The sequence below is a fragment of the Taudactylus pleione genome, unplaced genomic scaffold (genome assembly GCF_031769625.1).
Source record: "Taudactylus pleione unplaced genomic scaffold, aTauple2 ptg000184l, whole genome shotgun sequence".
Classification (NCBI taxonomy): Eukaryota; Metazoa; Chordata; class Amphibia; order Anura; family Myobatrachidae; genus Taudactylus; species Taudactylus pleione.
Window position 1 is genome coordinate 12,316,399 of NW_028284586.1, and position 26,912 is coordinate 12,343,310.

Here is a 26,912-nt window from a genome sequence, read left to right on the forward strand (position 1 = left end):
TCCAGCGCCATAATGATGGACCGTAGGGTCTCCATCCGAAACTTCGGGACCCGCAAAGACTTGTTGAGTGCTTTGAGGTTGAGAATCGGACGATATGACCCATTGGGTTTCTGTACCAAAAATAGATTTGAATAGAAACCCTGGCCCCTCTGGGAGAATGGAACCGCCACTATAACTCCAGCCTGGAGCATAGTGTGCAATACCTTCCGCAGCTCCGTAGCCTTGTTCCGGTCTGATGGGAGACCCGTGGTGAAGAAGCGAGCCGGGGGTCTGTGCCGGAAGGAGAGGGCGTATCCGTGGGAAACCACCTCCAGAACCCAAGTGTCTGTCGTAGTGGTCGACCAACACTGGGCGAACTGTAGCAGGCGGCCTCCCACCCTGGGATCCCCCAAAGGGAGGCCCGGACCGTCAGGCCGCAGGCTTGCCATCTGGCTTGGGGGCCGGACGTCTGGTACTCCATGCCTGCTTCCGGGGCTTGACCGATTTCTTAGGGCCAGCCTGTCGAGGAAACGACTGTGGTTTGGGCCTGCCCTGGGCCCTAGATGACCGAAAGGACGATGGTCCCGAACCAGAAGGAGCAGCGGCCGACGGGAGACAGGCAGATTTGGCTGCCGCCAGCGTGGCCACAATCTTATCCAGATCCGGACCGAAGAGAACTTCTCCGGTAAACGGCAACGCTTCCAGACCTTTCTTGGAATCTGCGTCCGCCTTCCAGGATCGCAGCCACAAGGTGCGACGAGCAGCTACCGCTGCTGAAGAAATTCTAGACACCAGAGTACTAATGTCTAGAGCCGCCTCGTTGATGTAGGTGGCCGAATCACGGAGATTGCCAATCAACTCCGCCTGATCGGCCGGACAGTCGGATTCAAAAGAAGCCTCTAATGAATCCGCCCAGCGCTCCATCGCTCTGGCAACCCAGCAAATGGCCATAGCCGGCCGTGCTGCCCCCCCAGCAAGGGAATAAGCGGACTTCAGGCAGATTTCTACCTTGCGGTCCGTAGCATCCTTAAGGGAGGACATGGATGGCATCGGCAATGTGGCACTACGGACAAGACGGGTCACGTGAGAATCCACCTGTGGAGGGGATTCCCACTTCGCAAAATAATTATCCGCGAACGGATAAGCCACCGCCAGGCGTCTCTGCGGCTGGTATCTTTTGCCAGGTTGTTTCCACGCCTCCTCTAAATGGTCCACCAACTGACCCGAAAGAGGAAAGACTGTGGCATCGCCCTTCACATCTTTGAAAAAGGCATACTTAGATTTAGCCGCTGGGGGAACTTCGTCCTCAATCACCAAGGCTGTGCGGACCGCCCGAATAAGTCCAGGAATATATACTTTGGACTTAGCATCAGCGTCCTTAGTATGGAGAGGTTCCTGATCGTAAGGATCTAGAATCTCCCCATCATCAGACGTCCCTTCGTCATCCTCATAAGGAGCGGACAGAGACGCCACCGGCCTTTTATGAGACCGCATCACAGACTCCCCTTGCAACACATCCGACAAGTGCTGTACAGAACTTGTCAGGGAGTTAACCCACGCTGGCTCCTGAGAACCCGGGAGCGGGGAAATAGGGAGACTGTGGGGTACCACCAATTGTCGTGGGAACCCCTGCATGGGTGACGACACCACAGACTGCTGGGACAAACCCATCGGAGTAAACGCGGGCTGCGGAGCTAACTGGCCCACTAAAGCTGTTAACGCCTGAGCGAAACAAGCCCAGGGCGGCTCCTGTACCGGTGCTGTAACCGTAATAGGCCGCGCCATGGACAAACACTGCCGGCAAAGGCCCTCCGCGCTACCCTCCCCCTCCGCTAACGGTACTTTGCACGTGGTACACTGTAGCCGGAGGGGAAAATCACTTTCAGACATGATGGCACCACGTATGTGACCTCTCTCACCAATTAAGTATTAAATAGGCGAGAGACCACCCTGCAGCACCGCACCGCAAGGGCTTTAGCAGAAAGAACAGGGACAGTAATAAAGCTGACAGTTTAGAGAAGAAAAGATTACAGGCAGCAGCGCTAGCACAGTCACATACAATGCAGAAAAATAACAATTCCTGCACTAACAGCGCTGATCACTCAACTACACAGACACAGGGCCTGGTAGGACACAGCGCTGCATACACAGACCTGACCACAGCGGAGGAGAGGTATGCGGGGGGACCCAGACCACGATGCTTCCGTCCAGCGCTTCCAGCAGCGTTCACCATGCGTTCTGGAGAAGATGGCCGCCGAGGAGCAGAGAGGAGGCTGGCCTGGGGGAGGAGCGCTGCCACAGGACCAGTCGGCAGCATGCAGAGAGGGCTGTGTGCAGCGGGGGAGGCGCCGGCTGTGAGACAGGGAAGGCGCGCTCCCCTGGCATGCATTTAACCCCTGGGACGCCGCAGCGCTACCGCTCTGCTGCGGTCCGCTGTCCCAGGGGGTAGTGGAAGCGCAGGTTGGTCGCCTGGCTCCACGCTGCAGCCAGTCCCCAGGGAGCCCCCTGCCTGGGGACTTAGGACCATGTGATCAGCGGGGACCCACCGCGGGACCCCGCTGCTTACCTCTGTCCCCCTTGAATCCGGCCATGGTCCGGAGCATCTGGGGTCACCGCTAGCTGTGACCCCAGACGCCCACCAGCATCCCCGGATCAGTACCGGCGTTCTGGTACCGGCGGGGTGTAGGGAAGACAGCATGGACGTCAGGACTGACTGTCCATGCTGTACATCCAGATGTGCAGCCACAGCTGCATGAAGAATAAGCTTCAGGGGCTCTTCTAGCCCCCACTCCAACAGGTGCACCCGACTCCGGCCGGGCACCAAACTAAACTGAGGTGCCTTGGCCCGGGGGCGGGGTATAGGAGGGGGACCTAGTGCATCCTGGGAGGCTGAAAGCTTAACTCTTTGGTGCCCTGCGACTGACGTCACACCTATACCCAAGGTATCCTGTGGATACCCTATGGACCCTGAAGTAGAAAAATAGTTTTTAATAACAAGACTCAGTTTTTATTATAAATTGGAAACTTACCATTAGTTATGCTTCTTACTGGCAATGGTTTGTTTACTTTGTTTTATAAGGAATAGATAACATGCCCATTACCATTAAATAAGTTACAACTTATACTACAAGTGACAGCGTCACAGTCTGGTCACCCAGAAGCTGTAACAGAACCTTATAATCAATAAAGATATGACAATTCAGTTGTAGAAGAAAAAGAACACAAACGCACGTGGTCTATGCAAGAAACAAGGGTAGATGATAAAAATCAGTTACTAGACCAGGAAGAGATGTAGTTATGAGACCGGCAGCCGCAATACCGTCATCAGAAACCCGACAAGGGATCTTCTCCCTTTGGGCTGCTGGCTACTCAGCCGCCAGGACTTCATACCCATTCCATCAGGATGTATGATGCGTGTCAAAAATGATCATATTCAGAAATACCAATATACATCATGTAGTAAAGCTGAACTGGATACAAGCGGACACTTACCAGTAAGGTAGACAGTTGCTCAGGTGAAGTAATTACATTTCCGCTTAAGTCAAACTGGTTGATTTGACGGAAGGCAATAATATTAACATCATCTTCATCACTGCTGCCAACCTAAATAATAAAATACAAAGCATGCATGCTCTTGGATAGCAGATGGAAAAGAATGACTGCAAACTAACTATATATGCAGGATATAATGTAGAAACTAGCAAACTAGGTCATTACAGACAAATACCACATTTCATGAGCTTTATCTTTGGAATTCACACGACTCTTTGTATACATTGGTGTTTTATCTGGATACGCTGACTTGAGCATCTACATCACTGTAACCAATAGCCCAGAAACAGCGATACACTGCTCTAAAATATAGTCAGTTCTATGAATTTATATGGAGTTCTTCTACAATTCTGTACAAACATCCCCAGGCACATTACACTAGAGATCTCAGCACCTATTCTATTTCTTTTCAGGTCAGGAACGTCCACATTTACCTACTTTAGAAGTGTGCCAGGACCTGCATTTCTCATGCACTGAATACAACTCTATATAGTGAAAGGGAGACCTGGCACAGCTCATCATAAATTTTAGGACTCACCTCTATTGCACGATATGGTGGCAGGGCACGTTCAATGTGATCATTTCCCTCAGATTTCAATTGCACATGGTAAGTACACCCTGGCTGCAAATACATTGAAAGAATGTCACAGAAATATCTAGGCCTGGATTTTGAGAGTAGAAAAACAACACATAGGTCTGGGCAATGGGCATAGGGTGGTAAACTGCCTCTTGTTCCCAAATTATATCACTTTCTTTCCTTATTAAGTATGTCTGCCAGCATAGTCAGTATTTTCTGAGTGACTCTGCTTCCATTGTGATATGGTGTCTTTATTAGGACTTTGGAATTTTAAACATCTGTAAGCTGTTTAAGTTCCTCCCTGTTTATGTCCCCATTCTGCAGTGAATTCAGTTATGTTTCCAACCAAGGTCCACAGGTTGAAAGTTAAAAAAAAAATCCAGTTCTCATTTATTTAATTGGAAGACACTGGTCCAAAAGCTTCCCACAACAGCTGGGTATACTCACCTTCCACACAGCAAAAACACTATGTCTTCCAGACCTTCAGATAATTCCTTGATGTTAAGTATGGTTTCCAGAAAACACTTAAACTTTTAAAAATGATGGCTACAATGGGCACACCGTTGTAATAGTCGCCAATGATAAAGCCGTTCTGGAGCTTACATATCCTTCCTTTGGGTAAGAGGCTTTTACTTAAAGGGCGGTGTACCACGACCATTTTGGATGGCCAAGCACCATCAACAGTACCCAGACACCTTCTCTAAGAACATGGGGAAGCATGGTCATTGTTGGGAACAGATAAATCACCCAATAAATCACATGAAACAAACAAGAAACGCATGTCGGTACCATGTCCTTGAACAAAATTACTTCACCATAAGGTTGGGCAGACACCAACAAGTCAGTGTCCAGCTGACCCAATCTGTTCACAATCATATAAAGATGTCCTAGTTGAGATACCAGCCTCTTGGCTGTAGTATGTGCCTACGGAGAATCAGCCCCCCCAGTTCTCCCCACCTGGCATGAACACTCTCAATATTACCAGAATGTTGTCTCAAGTGCATAATCTTGGCGGTCACCTTTATATTTAGCTATTTGTGCCTCCCTTGTAATATGCCACTGTGGTGGCATTGTCTGACTGAACTCGTGTCCTTTCGTCACGAGAAGTTGTACCTGAACTATAGTGTTTAACACATCCTTAACTCTAGGACATTCACCATAAGTGGACCTGTGCTGTATACCATAAACAAAACTGGTGATGTAGAACAACAGCCCTAAACTGCCTATGATTGGAATGCAAACTCCATGTCCTCGAATGTGGAAACAAACTTCCCAGGGCCTTCATGAAGAACTGAACTAATGTCCATCTGTAAGACAATGCCTGGAAGCCTTACCGGTTCCTGTAATAAATCTACCTAGTCTCCTGGAAGAAGCACCCCCTGTTGTCAGGAGTCCAACATAGACCCAGAAGGACCCACCTATGTGTAGGAAAGCAGGTTGGATTTATCATAATTATAATCCAAAGTGGTGATAATGGATATTTTTGTATTTATTCTTCTAACCATCATCACATTTTTTTTCCATATCCACCACATGAATGACTTATCAGGTTCTGCATCATTTTTCTAAATCTCCCATTATCTCTTCCTCTCACAAGTTAGTAGATACATTTACCAAAAATACATTTGAACAAAACCCTGTACTCCTGTGATCTGCTGATGCAATGAGCAACATGTAGATAGCTTCTTGCTGTTCTGCCATTTTACCTGTCCCATGGAAGACAAGCAGTGAAAAAAAGCATCAAGTGGCGTTCTGAGGAAAGCAATTATCCCCAATCCATAATACCCCTCACCAGGGAATATGAAGAGGAACTGAACTGCTTATCCCAGTAGAGAAACAGAGGTGCCCTCAAAACTGCCGCCAAGTGCGATGTGTCCGTCAAATGCTTGGCTCCCAGGTTGGTAGACCAGGTTTGAATCCCTCTATGCCAGTGTTTCCCAACCTCGGTCCTCAAAGCACTCTAACAGTCCAGGTTTTAGTGATATATATGCTTTAACACAGATGGTTATATCAAAATTACTGAGGCACTAATTCAGTCATCTGTGTTCAAGTATGGCTATCCTTAAAAACTGGACTGTTAGTATGCCTTGAGGACCATGGTTGGAAAATAGTGCTCTATGCTGTCCTCCACAAGAGGAAAGAAACGTTTTTCACCTCCCCTAGGCTTTTCTTCTACCAGCAGCACAAAGACTTAAATAGCAGTAACATTTGGGGCCAATCACAGTTATTCTGCAGTTATTCCTGATGTTTACTTACATATCCTTACAGGACCTTAGCCAGAAGTGTAGTCTCCTAGCCTCACAAAAAGCTAGATGTCGCTTGGTTACAAATATCTACATGCCTCAAATAGGAGAACAATTGATGCAGCAAGTGAGTGTGTGACTGCACAGGGATTGTTTTAAGACTCTGTTACTAAAAAGTTAGTGCAATCACTTAATGAAATTTAAACAAGACAAAGTAGAACATCTACACTCACCCTTAACCCGCGAAGTCTGAATTTCCCCTCCTCGTCTGTGACCGTGTCTTCTCCATAGATGGAACAATCATTCTGCCCCACAGCTTCCACTGACACTCCTTGCTCAGGTTCACCGTTTAAAGAGGACACGGTTCCGTAACAACTGCAATGAGATGGACAGGTTATCATTAAACACTTATCCAGCTGGTTTTCATAAACAATATCCCAATCATTGCTTTATGAGTACACACCATAATATGCACATTATTTATGAGGATGTTTGTACACACAGATCCGATCAAGAACATAAACTTATACAAGAAAAGCTATGTTGGACCTAAAAGGAGAACCCAGTCATTATTAAAATAAAAGTGGTGGCAATTTTGGAAAATCACTTTCCCAATACTCATAGTCACCCATCCCACCACCCTTGTACTGTAAGGGCATCAGAATATGAAGAATTCTGAAAGTAAGTTAGACTGATCTAGACTGTCTAAAGTCGGCAGGATGCTTGATGTGTTCGGCTTTGTGAAATTAACATATTCAAATTCAAAATTCTCCGGGCTCTGTTATAGGAGACTCTAAAAGAACCACGATAAAGACTGTCGGGTAAATTTAACAGCCTACGAATTACAGGGAGCTTCCCGGACGATGTCTTAAAGTAGCAAGCATTTAATAATGAAATTATTGCTTCTTTAAAACATCGGCCAGACTTGTCGGGAAGTCGCTGATGCCTGCAATTGCAGGCTTTTATATTATACCCTTGTGAATACTCCTGCGGAACACTCACACTTATTTAATTAAGTCAGACTCTAGTCCCAGGAATACCATGGTGGTTGAGTACTGAAATTGCCATGTGGTGGAACCAAATGCTTCATGATCTAGGCCAGTGATGGGCAACTTGATGAACTGTCGTGTGGGCAGAACTCTAACCTTCAAAGAGCTACACATTACCCTTAATCTCAATACAAGAGATACCTATCTGTAATGACATTCCAGCCGGCATTTTATACAAGCTACAACAAAATAGGCTGAGCCCTTAAAAAACATATTTATTAACTTAACTTACTAATGTTTGTCTTTTGGAAGGATATATTCTACAAGTTAAGTTATATGACAGAATAATACATATTAAAATGCAAGAATTAGAGGACTAAAAAAGGAATAAGGATATAAGCAATAACTTTCCTTATACTAACCCGTAACTGAAGAAACTGTTTTTATTACAGCAAGCAAATAGGGAAAGGTGGTCTCTAAAGTGTCATTTGTCAAAGTTCAAGATCCAAACTGAAAACTGACCTGTAAGCCGTCCTGTAGCCAGTGATTTTAATCTTTAAATTCTGTCCCTCGTGTGCCTCTATCATCTGGGAAGAAGGCTCAAAACGAAATTCCTTCATCATGGGCTTAAAATAATACTGCCCAGGACTCTGAAACAAGACCATTACTTCAGCTTGTCTTTGCTTGGGAAAATAATAGTACATAACATTTTATTAAATTATTGATAAAGTGGACCATTCGTTTACAAGCAGTGGATGCAGCCATTCTGTGGACGGATATTACTGTAACTAGTAGCTAAGAACTTGTCATGCGACAGGTTTCAGTGATGTCACTAGTATCTGGAGTATTTATAGGTTGTCTGCTCATTAATATTGATTAAACTGACAAAATGGATTTATCCACTTTGTATTGGGGTAAAGGGTCCACAACAAAGCGGTTCCTCAAGGTGTAGAATATGGGATGATCCAAAAATCAACTCAAACATTCACACGCAATTGATTTTATTCTTTTAAGAAAGCTAAAAGGGACACAAAAAGATGTATTCAAACATCAATTTAAATTTCTTTCTTATCAATAGTTCCCTGTCCATAAACAGTTATATTTTTATATTCAGATTTTATTATACTTGCTGCAAGTGATTAACAGAATGCTTCAATTACCAGATTTGAGAAAGTTAACATCCCATTATCCTGGGTAAGAAGGTTTGAGCGAAACATCCCACCACTAAGAGACAGGAGAACACCAGCCAGAGGTTGGTCATCTTCTGATCGGATCTGTGGAGAAACACACAATGAAGTAACACAATCTTTTCCCATCAACAGAACATCAAGGCGGAAGTTGCTGTAAACCCTACAAAATGTCTCTCTGATGTTATGAAACAAAACTAAACAAAAAAACAAGATAGAAGCAGGTTAACAATCATTATTAAAATACTGCACAGCACTTAATGATCTGTAGTGATATACCTCAAATGTAACTCCAGCAAGGGCAAAAGCATTGAAGTCTCCTACTGTTCTATCGATGGCAGTCAGTACAAAGCCTTCTTTCTGAGCAGAAATGGTGTACTCCAGGTCGCTGTGTAAAGGTCCCACACTGTGCAGAAAATAGGCCAATGGATAGTCACATGGGAAGCAACTGACATTTACAGAGCAAACTAAATATTCATCGCTGAATAGCAACTGAACCCAAAACGCAAGCATCTCGCAACATTAACAAATAAACATGTAAAAAGGTTTTCACATAAATAAAGAATTGAACATATTAGCTCAATGCAGCTATACTTCAGGGCTATAAATTTAACTTTCATAATGCTATTAGAGTCTTTAAAAAGAATTTCAGACAGGAGGTCCAGAGTGCTTCGCAAAATCTGTTTAACTGACTCTGTTCTTATTTCAAATATGTTTTCAGTTTGAAAAAACTACATTTATATGAAAGATCTACTTCTAACATAGACAAATACTTAAGACAATGTATTTATTAGTCCTTCAATATGCAGAATTTGCCATTTAATCATTAGATACAGAATATATTACATATAAAACACAGCAATGTACAAACCTGTATGACCCTTTATCATCAGTAAACACTGTAATGAGAGGTGAAGCTGCACCTTTCTCACTGATCACAATTTCAACACCTTCTAACTCTGGCTGTATCTGTCCTTCAAGAAACAATCCAGCTTTTCCATGAATTTCTATTAACTTCCCTGGGCAGCTTTCTGAAATCAAAGTGTCAATGAGATTAACAATGAAGAAGCCATCTCTAGGAAAGAAAACATATGAGCCATGGGCTTAGATTTACTAAAGCTTCTAAACAGGAAAAAGTGGAGGTGTTGTCCCTACCAACCAATTAGAATATAGCTATCATTTTCTAAAAGGCAGTAGCTACATGGGAGCTATAACCTGATTGGTTACTATGGGCAACAACTCCACTTTTCCTTTATAGACGTTTTAATAGATCTAGCCCAAGCTCCGGTAAACACACCTTGCCTAGAGACCATCAATATGTTTTGATGGAGACTGAGAAACTTGTTGTGCACAAAACAGCACTTAATATAGATGTCCTTTACCTCCACTGACCACAGCCTCCACAGAGGGTGGATAGAAGAGAAGTTCCTTAGATGAAGGTGTCACGGTGAGCTTTTCACCAGATCTATAGAAAGGAAAGCAATGGTAATAAGTGCCTCTGCTAGTGATATCATTATAGAAAACTGACAACAGCATCACTACTAAAATGTTTCTGGTCATCGCAGAGAATCACAACTCTATTGTACATGAGAATATATACAAATCTTGTTGGCTGCTAGAAACTGTTAACCCATCATTTAAACCAAAGTCAAGTAACTTCCAGTATTGCACATGCCCTGCCATTCAGATACATTGCTTCACAATGCCGATACAAAAGCTGAAAAAAATAGTGTCATCCATCTGGTTAAACTAACAATTGTTGTAGAAAGAAGTAACTTATATGCTGTAATGAAAATATATACGGGTTAAGTCTCCCATATCCAAAATGCTTGGGACCAGGGGTATTTTGGATAACTGAATATTCCGTATTTTGGAATATTTGCATATCATAATGAGATATCTTGGGAATGGGACCCAAATATATACACAGAATGCATTTCTGTGTTATATACACCTTATACACACAGACTGCAGGTAATTCTACACAATATTTTCAATAATTTTGTGGCTCAAGCAAAGTTTGTGTACATACATGAAATTCATTTATGTTTCATATACACCTTATACACAGAGCCTGAGGGTAATTTTATACAATATGTTTAATACTTTGTGCCTTAGACAAAGTTTGTGTACATTGAACCATCAAAAATCAAAAGGTTTCATTATTCAGTCATGCCAAAAATAATCCGTATTTCAGAATATTTGGATATGGGAGACTCAACCTGTACCATGAAATAGAACAAAGAAAACAATTTACATGATGGGCACGGTTCCGAATTGCATGCAACTTCATTCAGCGGATGAATCTCCCGATTTTTGGCAACTGCGTATGTACTGGAGCCTTATGGGCTTTGTGGATGAACAGGGTGACCTGAGTGCAGACTGTCCAGTTTGGCCATAAGCAGATGGCTTGCGCAGCCAGGTATCTTCTAGGTGCACTGGGGCTTATTTGGAGTCACTAGTGGACTTCACACACAATACCAGTCATACACTGACTGCATTTACCATACAGATTATCAAGCATCAGGCTCATTTTAGAGTTACACACAGAAATAACTGCCTTATGTTGCAGAGTTTGCAATGATCATAAATAATACATTTCCTAAAAACAGAAGATTTCCCTTGCCAAAACATGTACATTACAGAAATACGTCATGTTGTAGAGACCTCACCTTGCCCAATAGGAAAATTCATATGTAAATGGGCCCTGAAGCTCCTCCACAACTTCCTGAGTAGGTGGCTGTATCTCCGCCTCTTCTGCACCCGCTTTCTCCCTCTCCAGCCTGCGAAGCGCAATCTCTGCTAGCTGTTGCTCTCTGCGTGTCTCTTCAATAGACTTTAATGGTCCTAACACAAGTGCTGGCTCACTGTCTATGGAAGATCTGTATATTAGGAAGAAACAAGGACGGCGAATCAATTATAGAAAGGGGATTTGTACTTCTTATATCCCTTTCCTTGCAGTTGTAGGGTACACAGACCATTTCATTCAGTATTGTGTTCTACTCTTGTTTCCTTCCTATGCTAATTGCTAAACCCCCCTTTTTCAAACAACAGATAAGAAACCAGATAAGTGACATGTTCAAGGGGGAAATTCACAGCCACATGGAGAATCTACCTAAAATGGAACGAGGAAACCACAAAGATCAGAAACCCTTGTATGGAGACTGATGGATAATGACCGATGACTAATATTGCATTATATAAAGAAATTGGATACGATAAGTCTTACATTTTAATATTAAATGCAGTCTTTGAAAAGTTTTAACAGTCAACTTTTCTGTGAGTTATCAGGTGCACCAAGGTTTCTGTCCTTTCAGCAAGTTTGAATACCTGGACATCAAGGTATCCTAAAAGTCCAGATTTTAAGAATATACATGCTTGTACACAGATGGTATATTCAAACTGACTATTGTACTAATTAAGTCACCTGTGCTTAAACATGACCGTCCTTAAAACTTGGACTGTTATGCTGGGGACACACTAGACGATATGTCGTCCGAACCGGCGATCGGACGGCATATAGGGCACATCGGCCAGTGTGTACCAGCTATGTCGCTGACGATACGCTCTCCTGTGCATGCAGGTCCAACGGGCGATATAGACAGTGGGAACCATGCTACCGAATGCAGCAATGCCCCTACCATTGTTCCGTCGCTGTCGGCAAGAGTGTAAGCACTTGCCAATGCCAGCACCACTGCCGGGTCCCGCCGCGAATTACATTGTGCTGGGTACACATCGTTTAGTGTGAACCCAGCTTTAGGGTGCCTTGAGGACCAATGGCCTGATTCACAGCCGCTCGCTGTTTGCGAGCGCTCGCTCTGAATTAGTGCGGGGATTTTTTTTTCCGGCCCCCAGGCCGCTCGCTAAGCTGTGGGTGACCACCCACAGCTTTTGTAAGCGGCCTGGCGATGGTCGCGATTATCGCGACCATCGGGCTTGCGAGGAAACCCTGTGGTAGGGTTTCAGCTCTTGCAAGCCAGAGTAGACTTCCTGCTCTAATAGAGCTCTAATCACGAGTGATGTCAGTAGGGCCGCCCACGAACGCCAGATGTTCATAAGGGAACGCCTGCGTTTGTGCAGACACCCCCCTACAAAACGGGGCGGAGCTGTCAATCAACATCGACAGCCGCCCCGTCCAGTAGCGAGACCTGTTGGGACGGAGCTGCAGTCGCAGTACGGGTCTCGCGCATGCGCACGCCGGAGGTGGCGCATGTGCAGTCGGGGACCATCGACCCACTTGCGAGCGGGTCTGAATCAGGCCCCAAGTTTGGGAACCACTGATATATTATAAAGTGAAATGAATAAATCTATATGAATTAATGTTAAGAAATATTTCTGATATTAAGCAAATGCTGAACTTGCCCTTTATAATAATAGGTGTCATGTACTTTGTATGTTTCACCTTACTGAATTAGTATTTTGTGTAAGGTTCAATAGTATCAAAGCTGTACAAATATTACTAGTTTCAAATCAGAAAAAAATGGAATAACATGGATTTATAACAATTGGACGTGCCTGCACCCCAATATAGAGATGCCAAATATGGTCAACTCTGAGAACCTCTACAGTAATTATGAGCTTGCCACCCACTAGGCTAGCTAGAGAGTAAAAAGACAAAACACTGCCCAGAAAAAGGTATTAGTCACACATTTTTAAAAAATTAGAATCACTAACTGAGTTCACACCTTATCCCTTCTAAAGTTTGCTGCTGGAAAAGTAGTGTATGGAAAGAACAAGAGGCTGGTCACTAGAAGAGATCATTTATCAGTCAAAAGAAATACCCATATTCCTGTTAATATTTAGAAACTATATATCACATGTATTCGGGGGGTTCTCCTAAAGACAATAATAACATATGGAAAGAGAAAGAAACCAGATTGTCTAGGTGTAGTGCACATGGTTAGAAAATAATTTAATACATAAAAAGTAATTTTTACTTATTTCAATTAAGATTGATTGTATTAAAAACAGTGAAATAAAACAAAATCAAATAGGAAGTGCTCAAAAAACAGGAATTCTAAATTAAAAACTGAATGGCTGCGTGTCCATCCTTATTTGTAGACTCTGTATTTTGATATTGTTGTGTGTGCTCTCTGGTCTTTTCTTTTTATATACGTTACTAATTACGCACCTATTTACCAACAAATATTTGCATAATATAACCGAAAAAACCCTGCAAACATCAAGCATCACCTGGTTGTATCTTTGAGGGACCAAAGCAGATATCAAAGATATCGTTTTCATCAGCAAAAGAATATTCAATAGTATTACTGATACTACATGAAATATTCCCCTGGCAGAGGTGTCAAAGCGATAAAATCATTCCGGTGCACGTCATCGCTCCCTGTCCTCCCCTCCGCCCTTACCTGAGTGGTGGCCGCGGACGGTCAGGGGCTGTGCTTTATAGCAATAGGCTGCACAGCCCCTGCACCGCATGGAGGAGGAGATGTAATGTGTGTTTTTTAACTTAAAGACTGCATATTACACCTTCTACATACGGTGCAGGGGCCGTGCAGCCTATTGCAATAAAGCACAGCTCCTGACCGTCCGCTGCTCCTTTCAAATGATTGGGGGGGGCCAGCCAGCCCCTTGTCTGCCCCCATTCCTACGCCCATGGCCTCCGGTAATAAGTATCGGTAATAAGATGGATCCCTTAATGTTTTACATATTTCAAGCCTTCTTACAGGGAAAAACCACTCACACTCTTCATGATGTCCCCTCCCAGCTCATCTCAGGTTACCTTTGTAAGTCAGATTATCATTATCTGAGAAGGACCTAGTGCACAACATTGCCTTTCTCTCAGCCCTAGTGCTGTGACAGGCAGTTGTTGTTTCTGTATGCATGTAGGAGGGAGATGGAGAGGGAACAAAGAGGAAGTAGGCAGGTTGGACTGTCAGACAACTTTTGCACATCCTGGCTTATCACACAACATATTATATGGCGCTACTGATGCTCTTTGCATTATATGGTGGCCACTGATGGGCTATGTATTATATAGCGGTCACTGATGGTCTCTGTATATTATGGCAATCACTGCAATGCTCTGTGGTAGGCGAGGGAGTGTGATAGAAGTAATACTTACCTTTGAGTCTTGAGACTGTGGAGCCTGTATGGGCCATTTAAAAACATATGAAGACATACCAGAACCACAGACTAAAGGTAGCAAGCGCTAGCACTTTAATGTAACAGCACAAAATACTGATTCACATCCAGCTATTTTGTCGGCTGCCACATTCTGTCATTTCAATAAACGAACACTATGGGAACTAATACCCGTTAACAACTACTAATTGTACCAGCACTGCACTACATAATTATTTACAGGTGGTGGAATAAATACACTATTTGGTATACAATAACTGCTAAAATATTGGCTGTCAAATACCATACACTGACAGAGTGAGGCTGGGCTCTCTGTCACCTGGGGCAAAGACTCATTTCACCCCTTCTCCATCCACAGTAGTCACCGTTGGCTCGCTTGATTACAGATGTCAACAATACAAAGAAATGGTTATAGGATGAGGGCAAGACCAATGTATTGTCCATCTAATTTAACATATATCATGAAAATGCCTAAGCTATCCTTACCTATTGGCAAGCAGACACAATGATTGCAGAGTATTGTCACTGATTATTAAGTAGCAATCGATTGTCACTCAACAGCCATTTTGCACCTGACATTGGATTCTATGCACAAAATTACATGGTAGTTGATAAATATAAATGTGATATCATGTAAGGTTTTTGAGATTTTGAAAAATTTTAATTAGAAAATAAAGTATTTAATCACAGTAAGTGCTGGGCAAGACTCCATTCTGCCTGCACTATGGGGTACGCATCCTGCCCAGATTCCTCATCCTCTATTCCTCCAGAATCTTCATCCTCATCTTCCTCATTCCTTAGTGTAAGTGATAAACAGGGAGAACGTTTTCATCAGGACATTCTGACAATGGAGCATCGCTACCAAGGACAGTGGGACCTTGCAATGATTGGGGGGGGGGGGGGGGGGGGGGCACACATCATCCTATTTCCCTACAGCAAAGTGACTTTACATTTTATCTTTTATTAACAATTACAAAACGCCTAATTTGGATTGTTAAAAGTGTCTGAAGCTTAGTTTCCGCAGTTTTTAAGCGTTTCTGTAGTTTTATTAGTATTGTGTAAATGAATACGATGAGAAGATTTCAGTTCTATAGAGATTAATTGAAATTTTCACTTCTTACTTTTCTCAGACATAGCTAATACAACTTTTGTTATTTGTGTATAGCTAATAAATATGACGTGTTTGAGAAAATCAGATTTTTCCACTGAATTCAGCTCCCTAAATAACACAAAATCACATTCACATGCCAGATGCAGAGAATTTTTTAAATGTTGTTGAGTAGTGAACATTAATTATTGGAGTATAGTTAGTAATATTATTTAATGCAGAACACACTGCAGCTGTCCTGAACCGCCCCACCCTCCCGGAACATTGGCTATAAAAACTATATTTGGTTTTATTGAAATTGCAGTTCCAATTCATGGCCATAGCCTCGCCCAAATAACAAAGTCTTTATTTCTTTGCTTTTAAAAAAAAAAAAAGACAGAACAAACTGTTTTGGGCATTGTTTCATAAAAAACAACAACAACAACTACTACTACATACAGGGGAACAACGGCGGCAGGAGCGTGGGGAGGAACAACGGGGGCAGATGGCAGGAGTGTGGAGAGGAGCAACGGGGGCAGATGGCAGGAGCGTGGGGAGGAGCAACGGGGGCAGATGGCAGGAGCGTGGAGAGGAGCAACGGGGGCAGATGGCAGGAGCGTGGAGAGGAGCAACGGGGGAAGATGGCAGGAGCGTGGAGAGGAGCAACGGGGGAAGATGGCAGGAGCGTGGAGAGGAGCAACGGGGGCAGATGGCAGGAGCGTGGAGAGGAGCAACGGGGGCAGATGGCAGGAGCGTGGAGAGGAGCAACGGGGGCAGATGGCAGGAGCGTGGAGAGGAGCAACGGGGGCAGATGGCAGGAGCGTGGAGAGGAGCAACGGGGGCAGATGGCAGGAGCGTGGAGAGGAGCAACGGGGGCAGATGGCAGGAGCGTGGAGAGGAGCAACGGGGGCAGATGGCAGGAGCGTGGAGAGGAGCAACGGGGGCAGATGGCAGGAGCGTGGAGAGGAGCAACGGGGGCAGATGGCAGGAGCGTGGAGAGGAGCAACGGGGGCAGATGGCAGGAGCGTGGAGAGGAGCAACAGGAGGAGACTGGAGGAAACGGAAGAGAGATGAGAAGGTAGGGGAAGAGAAGGGGAAAAAAAATCTGTGCAATAGCTAGCGACCCAGCAAAGACAGCTCCAAAATGCTAGCATACAAATAACAGATACAAAGCTATCAACGTTTTTAATTAATGTTTCCTACTTTTTAAGCGCTTTTCCAGTTTGACTTTTATTTTGCTGTATTTAAATAATCTTAACAGAATAATTACTTATTATGTATGAATTATTTCCTTTGAGAGTGCACTACATATACATAGACAATCTTGTTTGTTAAATCCTTTCATATGTGCTTGACAAGTAGCACAGGTCTAGTTTAGGACCCATTCCCATTTGACTAAACAGCATCACGGGAAGAGAGTGTGTTCTAGAGCAAGGTGGGCTTTCCATTATTTAGCCCAGGGGTTCCCCAAACTCAGTCCTCAAGGCACCCTAACAGTCCCGATTTTAAGGATATCTATGCTCGTTACTAATTAAGTCACCTTTGCTTAAGTAGGAATATCCTGAAAAACTGGACTGTAAGGGTGCCTTGAGGACAGTTTGGGAACCACTGGTTTAGCAAATTAATTTAACCATTTACATCGGCAAACAAAACAGATCCTGTACATCACCATTCCAAGACAGCTGATTAAGCAACATATATAACATGCATTGTTTCACTTGACTGTATACATGCCAGGAGCTAAACCTCATTCATCAGACAGAGAGTTATTAGCAAACTTATAACGATCGCAAATGCTAGTTACTTTTTCATAATGTTACCTAAATGATTGTTTTATTCTTCCAAATAATATTTTAATCAGGATAGAAAAAGTCATAAATAATAAAAAAAAAACTGTAATAATCAGTAGGAGATACAGGAGAGATTACTTGCTACAATAGTTGTTGTTCTTACTTAATAGTAACGGTCACATCCATTAGTTTATCAGCTGTTATGACCCCGAGGACATGATGTCGCACTGCAGTCAGAGTAAGTATACTGGGTGAAGACCTGTTAATCACAGAGCACACACAAATTACATTCTCATTAGAAACAAAAGCTTTGACTGTACACAAAATGAAACCTTATTTGAACTTGCTGATTCTATCATTTTAATAAACTGACCCATACTTTTAGCAGGTACAACAAGGAATTACCTAATGCAGATGTATATGAGAGAGAGAGAGAGAGACAGACAGACGGGATGTAGTTATTATCCTGGCTGGGAGGGAAGACTGGAGAAACTGTACGCCCAAAGGAGGCGTCGCCGGAAGCAGAAAAACGAGCAAACGCGTGGACAGAGGACTAGGTAGCTGCACGACAGGCCTGTTCCACCTAAGCCCCGTATTCCATTGCCCAGGAAGTCGCCACCACCCTTGTGGAATGTGATGACACCCGTGTCTGGTGCCGTTCACTCCGCATTAGAATAAGCTGGAGTGATGATCGAGCGGATCCAACGTGCAATGGTTTGCTGTGTAGCTGGCCAACCACGTTTATGTGCTGTGTAAAGAACTCGTCGAGAAACTGTGCGGCGGACAGAAGAGGTCCTGTCCAAGGAAACCTGCAGAGCTCGGATGACATCGAGCAGAGCTAGATCATCCTGGTCCAAAGAAGTCGCGGAATAAGAAAAACAAAAGAGACAATTTCCTTTTAAGTGAAAAGCTGAAACAACTTTCAGCTGGAATTTAGGAAACCTGTAGAGAACAGTTCTATCATCATGGAAAATGAGAAAAAGTAGCTTTGCAAGACAAAGCCCCCAACTTGGAAACCCGCCGTGCTAAAGCAATAACGATAAGAAAAAACAGCTTCCAAGTTACAAACTGAAGCTACACTGAAGCCAAAAGCTCAAACTGAGTCTGTTGGAGAGCCAATAGCACCAGATTAAAATCCCACAGCACTACCAGTGGATGATGATGTGTTTGAATACGCACCACTCTCTGTAAAAAGATTCGATCATCAGGATAAAGGGCTAACTGCCGTTGGAAAAAAAATAGACAGGGCTGAAATTTCAAAGAACAAAGCTAAAGCCCAGCCTCCAAACCTCCCTACAGGAAGGCCAAGAAACAAGAGAGAGACGAAACTTGGAGGCATGAACCCCTCTCCATTCACACCAAAATATGTAGAACTTCCATACTCTGTGGTAATATCAAGACGAAACCGGTTTCCAAGCTCGCATCATGGTGTGGACCACGGCGAGAGAAAAACCTTTGGCGTTAAAAGCTCTGTCTCAAAGACCAGGCTGTTAAAGCCAACAGAGGAAGGTCCTCACGAAGAAATGGACCTTGTTGCAGTAGGTCTGGTCGAAGTGGAAGATGCCACCTGGGACCAACGATATTTTCAGAATGTCAGTATAGAGCGACCTGCGTGGCCCAGTGCAGTGCCACTAGGATCCCGGACACCGTGATGCACTTGAGCACCCGAGGCAAGATTGGGGTTGGGGAAACAGATATGCTAGATGAAAATCCCACAGGACCGCCATTATATCCCGCAGGTCCCTGGATCTCGCACAAAACTGGGAAACTTTGAAGTTGTGTCAAGAGACCATGAGATCCACCAGTGGAAGGCCCCACTTCCGAACCAACTGTTGGAAGACCTCCGGAATGACACACCACACCCCCGGGAGAAACTTGTGCCTGCTGAGGAAGACCTCTTTGCAGTATTCCACTCCCAGTATGAACACCGCTGAGTGTGTTGGAACAAAGACCTCTGCCCAGGAAAGGATTCGGGCTGCCTTCGCCATCGCTGCAGCGCTTTTTTGTGTCGCCTTGGCGATTGACATATGCCACTTCCATAGCACTGTCTGACTGAATCCGAACTGGCCAGCAGCCAGGACGTACAGGGCCCCCAAGAGAGCTATCTCTGATGGTGACCAAAGGCCTTGGAGCCAACGATGTAAACCCATGGCATGCCAACCTAGGAGACTTGCGTCTGTGGTCACAGCGATCTCGGAGTGACGAAGGATCATCCCTGGAGGAGATGATCGGAAACTAGCCATCAAAGAAGGATTGATGAGTGCTGTCGGACAGAAGCAAAACTGAGGGGAGAGGGACGCCGAGCACCCTGTCCAATATTGGAGAATCTCCCATTGGAATCCCCTTGAGTGGAATCCAGCCTACTGAATAGTCTCAAATGTGGACACCATCCAGCCCAGCAGTTTCATGCACAACAAGATCGACGGACGAGGCACCAACAGTAACGTTGTCACCAATGTCTGTAGAGTCTTAGTCTTGGGGTCGGACAAGAAAACTCACAGTATAAAAGGTGTCGAAGACCACCCACAGCAACTGACGGAGTTGACAAGGGATCAGGTGAAAATTCTCAAAATTGCAGGATCCAACTGTAATCCTGAAGAACTGAAACCGTTCGATCATGGTAGAGTAAGCAACTGTGAGGCCAACTCTGCCTTCACGAGAAGATCATCTAAAAAAGGTATGATCGTGCAAACTTCCGTACACAGCAAGCTCGCCATCACTGACATGATCTTGGTGAAAAAGTGCTGAGCCATGGTTATGATGAATGGGAAGGTCCGGCTGGAACGAACAGTGATCGGTCCCGTCTACTAAATGGAGGAGAGAAAGATGACCTGCCCAAATCTGAACGTGAATATACGCCTCTCTGACAAGAAAGGCCAAAAATTTAGCTGGCCTCCATGCTGGGAATCACTGATCTGAGAGACTCCATACAAAAATGATCAACCCCCAATCTGGTGTGAAAGGCAAGAAAATTCAAGATCGGCCGGAAGGAGCCTTCTGTTGCCGAGCCAGGAACAAGTTGGGAGTAAACACCCCCCTTTTCCATTCCTGCTTTGGAACTGAGGCAATGATGCCCTCTGAGAGGAGAAAAGGGATAGCCTGGTCCAACGCAACCCTCTTCTCCATATCCTGGGGAAGAGCACCAATGTGGTGGCGGACTCCTGAGGTCGATGATGTAATCCCAGGAATTGATGCCCACCACCCAGGCATCTGAAGACGATGCCACCCAATGGTCTCTGAACCAGAGAAACCACCCTCTGCAGAGCGAGTGGAGAAAGACCCCAGGGACAAAGTGTCTCCATAGCCTTGGCCCCGGAGCACCAGCTGGCACCCACAAATTGGTTCCTAGTGACCCCCCTGCCAGCTAAGAAGCAGCCCTGGCAGGCTAACCTTTAGTGGATGCTCCACCCCGAAAGGAGCTAAAAACTCAGAAACGTGGACCCTGCTTTTTGGGCAGCCAGAAGATAAGTGCATTTCCCACCAGTAGCCTGGGCGATAAGATCAACTAGTTCCGGCCCAAAGAGAACTCCCCCACCAAATGGGCGAGATTCCAAGGAAAGTTTTGAATCTGAATCTGCACTCCAAGCTCGGAGCCAATGGGCTTGCTGAGCAGACGGCCATAGCCAAAACCCCGGAAGCTACCTGAACCCCCATCTTGCACGGCCTCACACACAGATTCAGCCACCCTGTGAAGCTCTTCTGTCAAGTCTAATAGGGAATCCCTGGCCGAATCACTGTGAAGCTCTGCGAGAAGTGCATAGCTCAAGCCATCGAAACAGAGTCCTGAAAAGGTCGGATAATGAAAATGGACCTGAGACAACCTTCAATTTTTTTATCTACCGGATTCTTAAAGGAGGGCAAGCCCTGAATCGGAAGAACCGTGTGTTTGGCCAAACTGGGACATCGCTGCCGTCCGACATCCTCAAAAATGTCTGTCATCGGGTCCAGATGGTCTCTTCTCTTCTGTTATGCTGGGGGGTCCCGCTGAGCACACACCCCCTCCCCCCATAGCTGCACACAGCAAGCTGGCTAACAGCTCCTGCAGCCGCCAGCACTCATGCTGTGCACTGCTACAAGCAGCGCACAGCTCCTAAATAGAAATAAAAAAAGATTACAAAGAAATACATAGCTACAACAAGGGGCTGCAGCCTAGCAGCCCACCCCAATGTGCTCTACTCAGTGCCTTAACCTAAAGAAGACTGGCATGATGGAGTTAGAGGGGGGTTGAACTTAGTTTTAAAGCTACAGTAGTTTAAGTGCCAATTCCAGCCCCAACCTGCAATCCTATGGGGTCTAGGGTCCCCCAGCCTTGCTGCCAGAGGAAAAAGCAGCCGATTGTGTGCGCACACCCTGTCTAACCTGAATCCTCCAAGCAGCAAACTATAAATTCATTCTGGAAGCTGATTTAGGGTAATGCATGGACAGTTTAATGCAATAAGAACATGACTTGCCATATGAGCACATGCTACAGCTGTAATAAAACCAATAACACATTTAACAGAATTTATAACAAATTGAGTATACTGAGCAACAATTAATCATACAATAATGAAACTACTTACGTATCGTAAGTATAATAAGCATGCTCAAACCGATAGCAAGATCGCGGGGTGACTTTGTATACACCTGAAAAAAAAAAATTAGAACATGACATTAGCAGATGTACGTATTAAGATGATATATTAAGAAGAGGTTAAATATTTCTAGCATGGAATAACTACATCTGCCACAAATTAAGAATCGGGTTTTCAGTTCTAGAAAATTCAGGAATAATACAGCCAAAAACAGACAATATTGTAAAATCACCTGGTTTTGAAAGGCAGAACCTGTTGATGCCTTTTGTTAGGTTATACACCCCAACATGCTCAGGTGCATTCCCATCCTGGTAAAACTCCTGTGTGAAAGAAAGGATAGTGATTAAACTCCATAAATGTTTACTATTATTAGAATGAGACGCGTATTTTAAAATGAAAAGAAAATATTACGTAATGGTAGTGCAGTATAGACTTTGTAATAAATGTTCAAGAAAGACATGAATGTTACTCAGTACAGTGACTAAGGGGGGAATTCAATTAAATGCAGTCATTTACCGTAGGCGAATTGATAACCAGGAGCCATTCAATTAGCCCCGAAGTGTGCCGCTTATGGGGGATTTTTTTTCTCCACTGCACAGGCAGTGAAAAAAAATCCCTGACAACTAGGTGGTTAATGGGTGCCGCGATCCTGTTAATGGACGAATCCGTGAACTTTTCACGGACCTGTGTGTTAACGCCCGTTAACACGTCAATTTAATGAACATTAACAAAGGTATCGGGTGAAATAGGGAGCCTCATTGAATAGCCTCGGACGATAAAGCCGGAGGCTACCTCCCATTTTCACCTCTGTTAAGTTAAAAGTCCTAATTGAACTCCCCTTTAAGGGGGAGATCCAGTCTTCACAGCTGCGCACACCATAGGAGTGCTAACACTGCACCATGGGGGTTTGGTAAGGGATCCCGATGGTCAGGATGCAAACTGCCAGAAAAACGACAGTGGCATCCCGATGGTCAAAATCCAGACGGATTTAGGAAAGTATTCTAACCCTTACCCTAACCCCTTCCCTCCCACAGCCTAACCTTAACCCTCCTGTCCCTCAGCCTAACCCTCCCTCTAGTGCCTAACCGTAATACTTACTGCCGCAATGTGTCGGGATTGGGACAGTCAGCAACCTGTCGGGATCCTGACTACAGACAACATCCCCGTCATGGGTAGCCCAACATTGCTAATTTTAACGTGCATCTCTATGGAGTGCAAGTGAATATTAGCGCTATTACAGACAGTGAAGTGCCTTCGTCCGACCATTGTGGAGACATTTCACTGCCATCAGTTAAAATCAATGCTCCCCATAAGCATTTGGTTCTAGCCAAGCTAAAACTTTAAACTTTCCCCTTTGAAAAATGCCTGCACTGCCTTCCCAATAATGGAACTTTGGTGGCACCTCCATTAAACCCCCAACCATTCATTTTATTTAGGTGTCATACTCACTGGTGCAAATTCCATTTGTTTTTCTACAATATCTATCAGAATAAGATACACATGAAAAGGTAAATGAAAAATGATAACAAAAAGGTGATCAGACTCCTTAAAAACAGTACAAAACAAAAACAGGATTTTGGTACTTACCGATAAATCCCTTTCTCCGATTCCACAGGGGACACTGGAGTTCAAGACAGTGGGGTATAGACGGTGGTAGAGTAGAGCCTGGCACTTTAAATAATTCAGAAGTGTGACTGGCTCCTCCCCCTCTATGCCCCATCAGCCCCAGTTTAAGAACTGAGCCCGAGAGGAGACGGAGGACCATAGGAAAACGAGGAGAAGGAGAGGACCACAGAACGGAACAAGACCGAATGAGGGAGAACAGAGGAACCAACTGCAGGGAACACATGCAGTCACACAACCTTATAAGAAACCAAACAAAATGGCAGGTACGCAGCGCTGGGCGGGCGTCCAGTGTCCCCTGTGGAATCGGAGAAAGGGATTTATCGGTAAGTACCAAAATCCTGTTTTCTCCTTCATCCACTAGGGGACACTGGAGTTCAAGACAGTGGGGACGTCCCAAAGCCAACCTCCCGGGTGGGAAGCGCGGAGAACTTGCCGAACCCTTGGCAAAACCGAAAACCGGGATCACCAAGAACCGTAGGCCTAATGGAAAGGCAAGAGCTGAAGATCAAGTGTTGTAGAGCAGAGGAGACAATCAAGGCTCCTTGCTAAACAGCCATAGAAAATCCACACCTTACAGCGTAAATCGAATGGAATACTGCTAGCAAGAGAACAACCGCAGATGAAAACATCTGAACACCGTAAGCTCAGCCGAAACAGACCAAGCACGAACAGAGTTGAACATGAGAAGCTGTATAATTTGGAGACAACAGAATCCCAGCACTGCTGGACATAACTCATATAGTTATACATATAACAATACCAATCTACAGATACAGAGTTGATCCTGTCCACAGACTCCTAACAAGAGTATACAGGGAGCAAAAGACAAGACCGAACAGTCGCCCTGGACCATTCTTGAGGTCCAACTACTACAAGGTTGGCAACCAGAGTGAAACCATAGAAGTCTCCAATAAGGATAGAGATCCCAATGACATGAGGCAGAGGCAGCTCTGAAAGAATCGAGACCACAATTCCTTTCAGAGCGTCAGACAGCAGTACAATCAACTCAGAAACAGAGGGAAAAACAGCAACTGAAACCTTGCAGCTGTAAATCCCCATACCAGACCACTGGCAGAATGTCTGGCACCCCATCAGTTGTCTGCCTATTGAGTGGTTACTACTGCCTGTGGCGGGTCTCGAATTAGTGTATGGGGCATCCCAGGTGGAGACCTTACAGCACAAGCCACTGTGCCGACCTGAAAAGAAACCCACAGCAACAAACTTCAAACAACATCCAACATGATGGAAGTGCGTAGGCAGTATCAACTGCTGTCCTGAACATAGTATAAAAACAACCCAGTTACCCTAGCAGTTAAAGAGCACGGATGCAACAGTCACCCAGTGAGAGCTACCAATATAGGGAAGCAACCATACAGCAAGGCTACAGAACTAGGACAACCATAGAGGTACCCATCAGGTACCTGTCAGTGTGATGAAAATATTCACAGTACTGAACAGGAAAACCAACCAGGCCCCCTGCGTGGAACATAATGACTGTCACGCTTTAATATAAAGAAGTGCATAACCCCCAAGGCGCTACAGTCACAGTCCATTATAACCCCAACAGAAGAATAAAGTGACATTCTCAATGTTGGAACTATGCACGCCAGGAAAGCTCTAAAGTGTAGAGCCTACTGCTAAAAAGAGTGGATGGCTACTAAGTCTGCAGCTAGGATGCATAAGGGAGAATAACGGCTATGTCGTGTCAGGTTGCATGAAATCGGAGCATCTTCCGAGGCAATAGTGGGGTACCGCTTACCTGTGAGCAATCAGAAGCCCTCTAGAAACTATGTAGAATGTCACTGACCTTCTCCATCTCACAGCAACCAGTCACATCGGGAATAGAGAGTAGCTTCAGTGGGCTAAAAACCAATGCTCCATAGCACAGTCTTCAGTCTGGCGATGTTGCCGTAGGAGAGACTGTAGAAAACTAGCAAAATGTTAGTGGTAACAAGAAGGTCGTACTACAGGACTCTATACCTGAGCTTGTTCCATTAGGGATGTGTATCCTTATATAGATTATACATATACCCCAAGCACGGTCTGCTAGAGTAAGTATTAGTACATTAACACTTATAATGGTTAAGTGCGTATTAGTCAAGAGGCGGGATAGTGAAAGAATTAAATAAGACCCTGTACTGGTCAAGATACACATAGCAATATTACATATTTGATGATGGATCCCACCAGTGACCCTTGACAATCATAGTGTTCACAATGAGGGATTAAACTTGAACCGCAGGGCCCATGATTTACTGGATACCCACCAATCTAATCAAGCCAGGCCTGACCCTGCCTATTCGGCGGGTGGCCCTAGACCTTCAGGCACAGGAGCAGAAGTGTGGTCTGTTGTCATTTAACCAAGTAAGCCCTGAGGATGGAATAGAATCTGGATTTTTATGTACTGATAGGAATGTACCCAGGGGCCACTTTATAGCCTCATTTTATTGAGATATGCGACTAAACAATAATATGGAGTACAGGAACCTATACAGAGAAAGGTACCTGTACATAGACATAGACATAGAATGCAATAATTATCCCAAGTAAGAAGGGATATATCTGTAAAGAAAACCCCAGTTAGGGCTAAAAAAAAAAAAAAACAGGTGTTTCCCAATTATTAGGAAGTAGTCATACGAGGAACATGAATATATTGGTATACATACACACGTACACTTAGACAAATAGTTGCATGAGAAGTCAACATAGTAAGTATACTTGTCAGACTCCTGCACCAGGAGATCATTATGCTCTATATAATATATAAATATATACATAGTAGGAACCACAAATAGCGGCACTCCGAGACTTAAATAGTGATCAAAAAGGTATATCTAAACTATGTTGAAACAAACAGGCCGACGTTTCGGGGGATACGTGCCCCTTTGTCAAAGCGAGTATATATACATACACCTATATACACATACATTGTAATAATAATAACTCCCCCGAAAAGGGGGCGCCGTAGATATAAACTGACAGGAACAAAACTGTAACCCCAGAAGGGTGTAAGTGCCTATCTTATATACATGTGTGGACTACCAGAAGGCTCCCAGACAAGTATATGGTCCATATTAGAAGCCATGCCTTAGGGAATTGTGACTATCACAATGTAAACTGCAGAACATGACTCTAGTCTATAGAGCCAATATAATATATTATAGCCAACAGCTTCTGGTAATCCCAGCTGGCTTCCCATCTGTGGA

The 26,912-nt window shown here is 44.4% G+C and overlaps 1 protein-coding gene across 4 annotated transcripts in view; it reads right to left on the reverse strand.

The window, feature by feature from the left end:
- Nucleotides 1-26,912, reverse strand: part of LOC148519746 (BOS complex subunit NOMO3-like) — a 94,742-nt gene that overhangs the window by 26,514 nt on the left and 41,316 nt on the right. For all 4 annotated transcript variants that reach the window (XM_088476183.1, XM_088476182.1, XM_088476185.1 and 1 more), the window contains exons 16-27: nucleotides 22,313-22,400; nucleotides 22,069-22,132; nucleotides 17,670-17,765; nucleotides 11,200-11,409; nucleotides 9,910-9,992; nucleotides 9,399-9,558; nucleotides 8,807-8,933; nucleotides 8,501-8,614; nucleotides 7,863-7,990; nucleotides 6,585-6,726; nucleotides 4,070-4,153; nucleotides 3,472-3,582 (exon numbers count right to left, since the gene is read on the reverse strand). In XM_088476183.1, coding sequence (XP_088332309.1) covers nucleotides 3,472-3,582; nucleotides 4,070-4,153; nucleotides 6,585-6,726; nucleotides 7,863-7,990; nucleotides 8,501-8,614; nucleotides 8,807-8,933; nucleotides 9,399-9,558; nucleotides 9,910-9,992; nucleotides 11,200-11,409; nucleotides 17,670-17,765; nucleotides 22,069-22,132; nucleotides 22,313-22,400 — 1,407 coding nt within the window. The remainder of the gene's footprint in view (nucleotides 1-3,471; nucleotides 3,583-4,069; nucleotides 4,154-6,584; nucleotides 6,727-7,862; nucleotides 7,991-8,500; nucleotides 8,615-8,806; nucleotides 8,934-9,398; nucleotides 9,559-9,909; nucleotides 9,993-11,199; nucleotides 11,410-17,669; nucleotides 17,766-22,068; nucleotides 22,133-22,312; nucleotides 22,401-26,912) is intronic.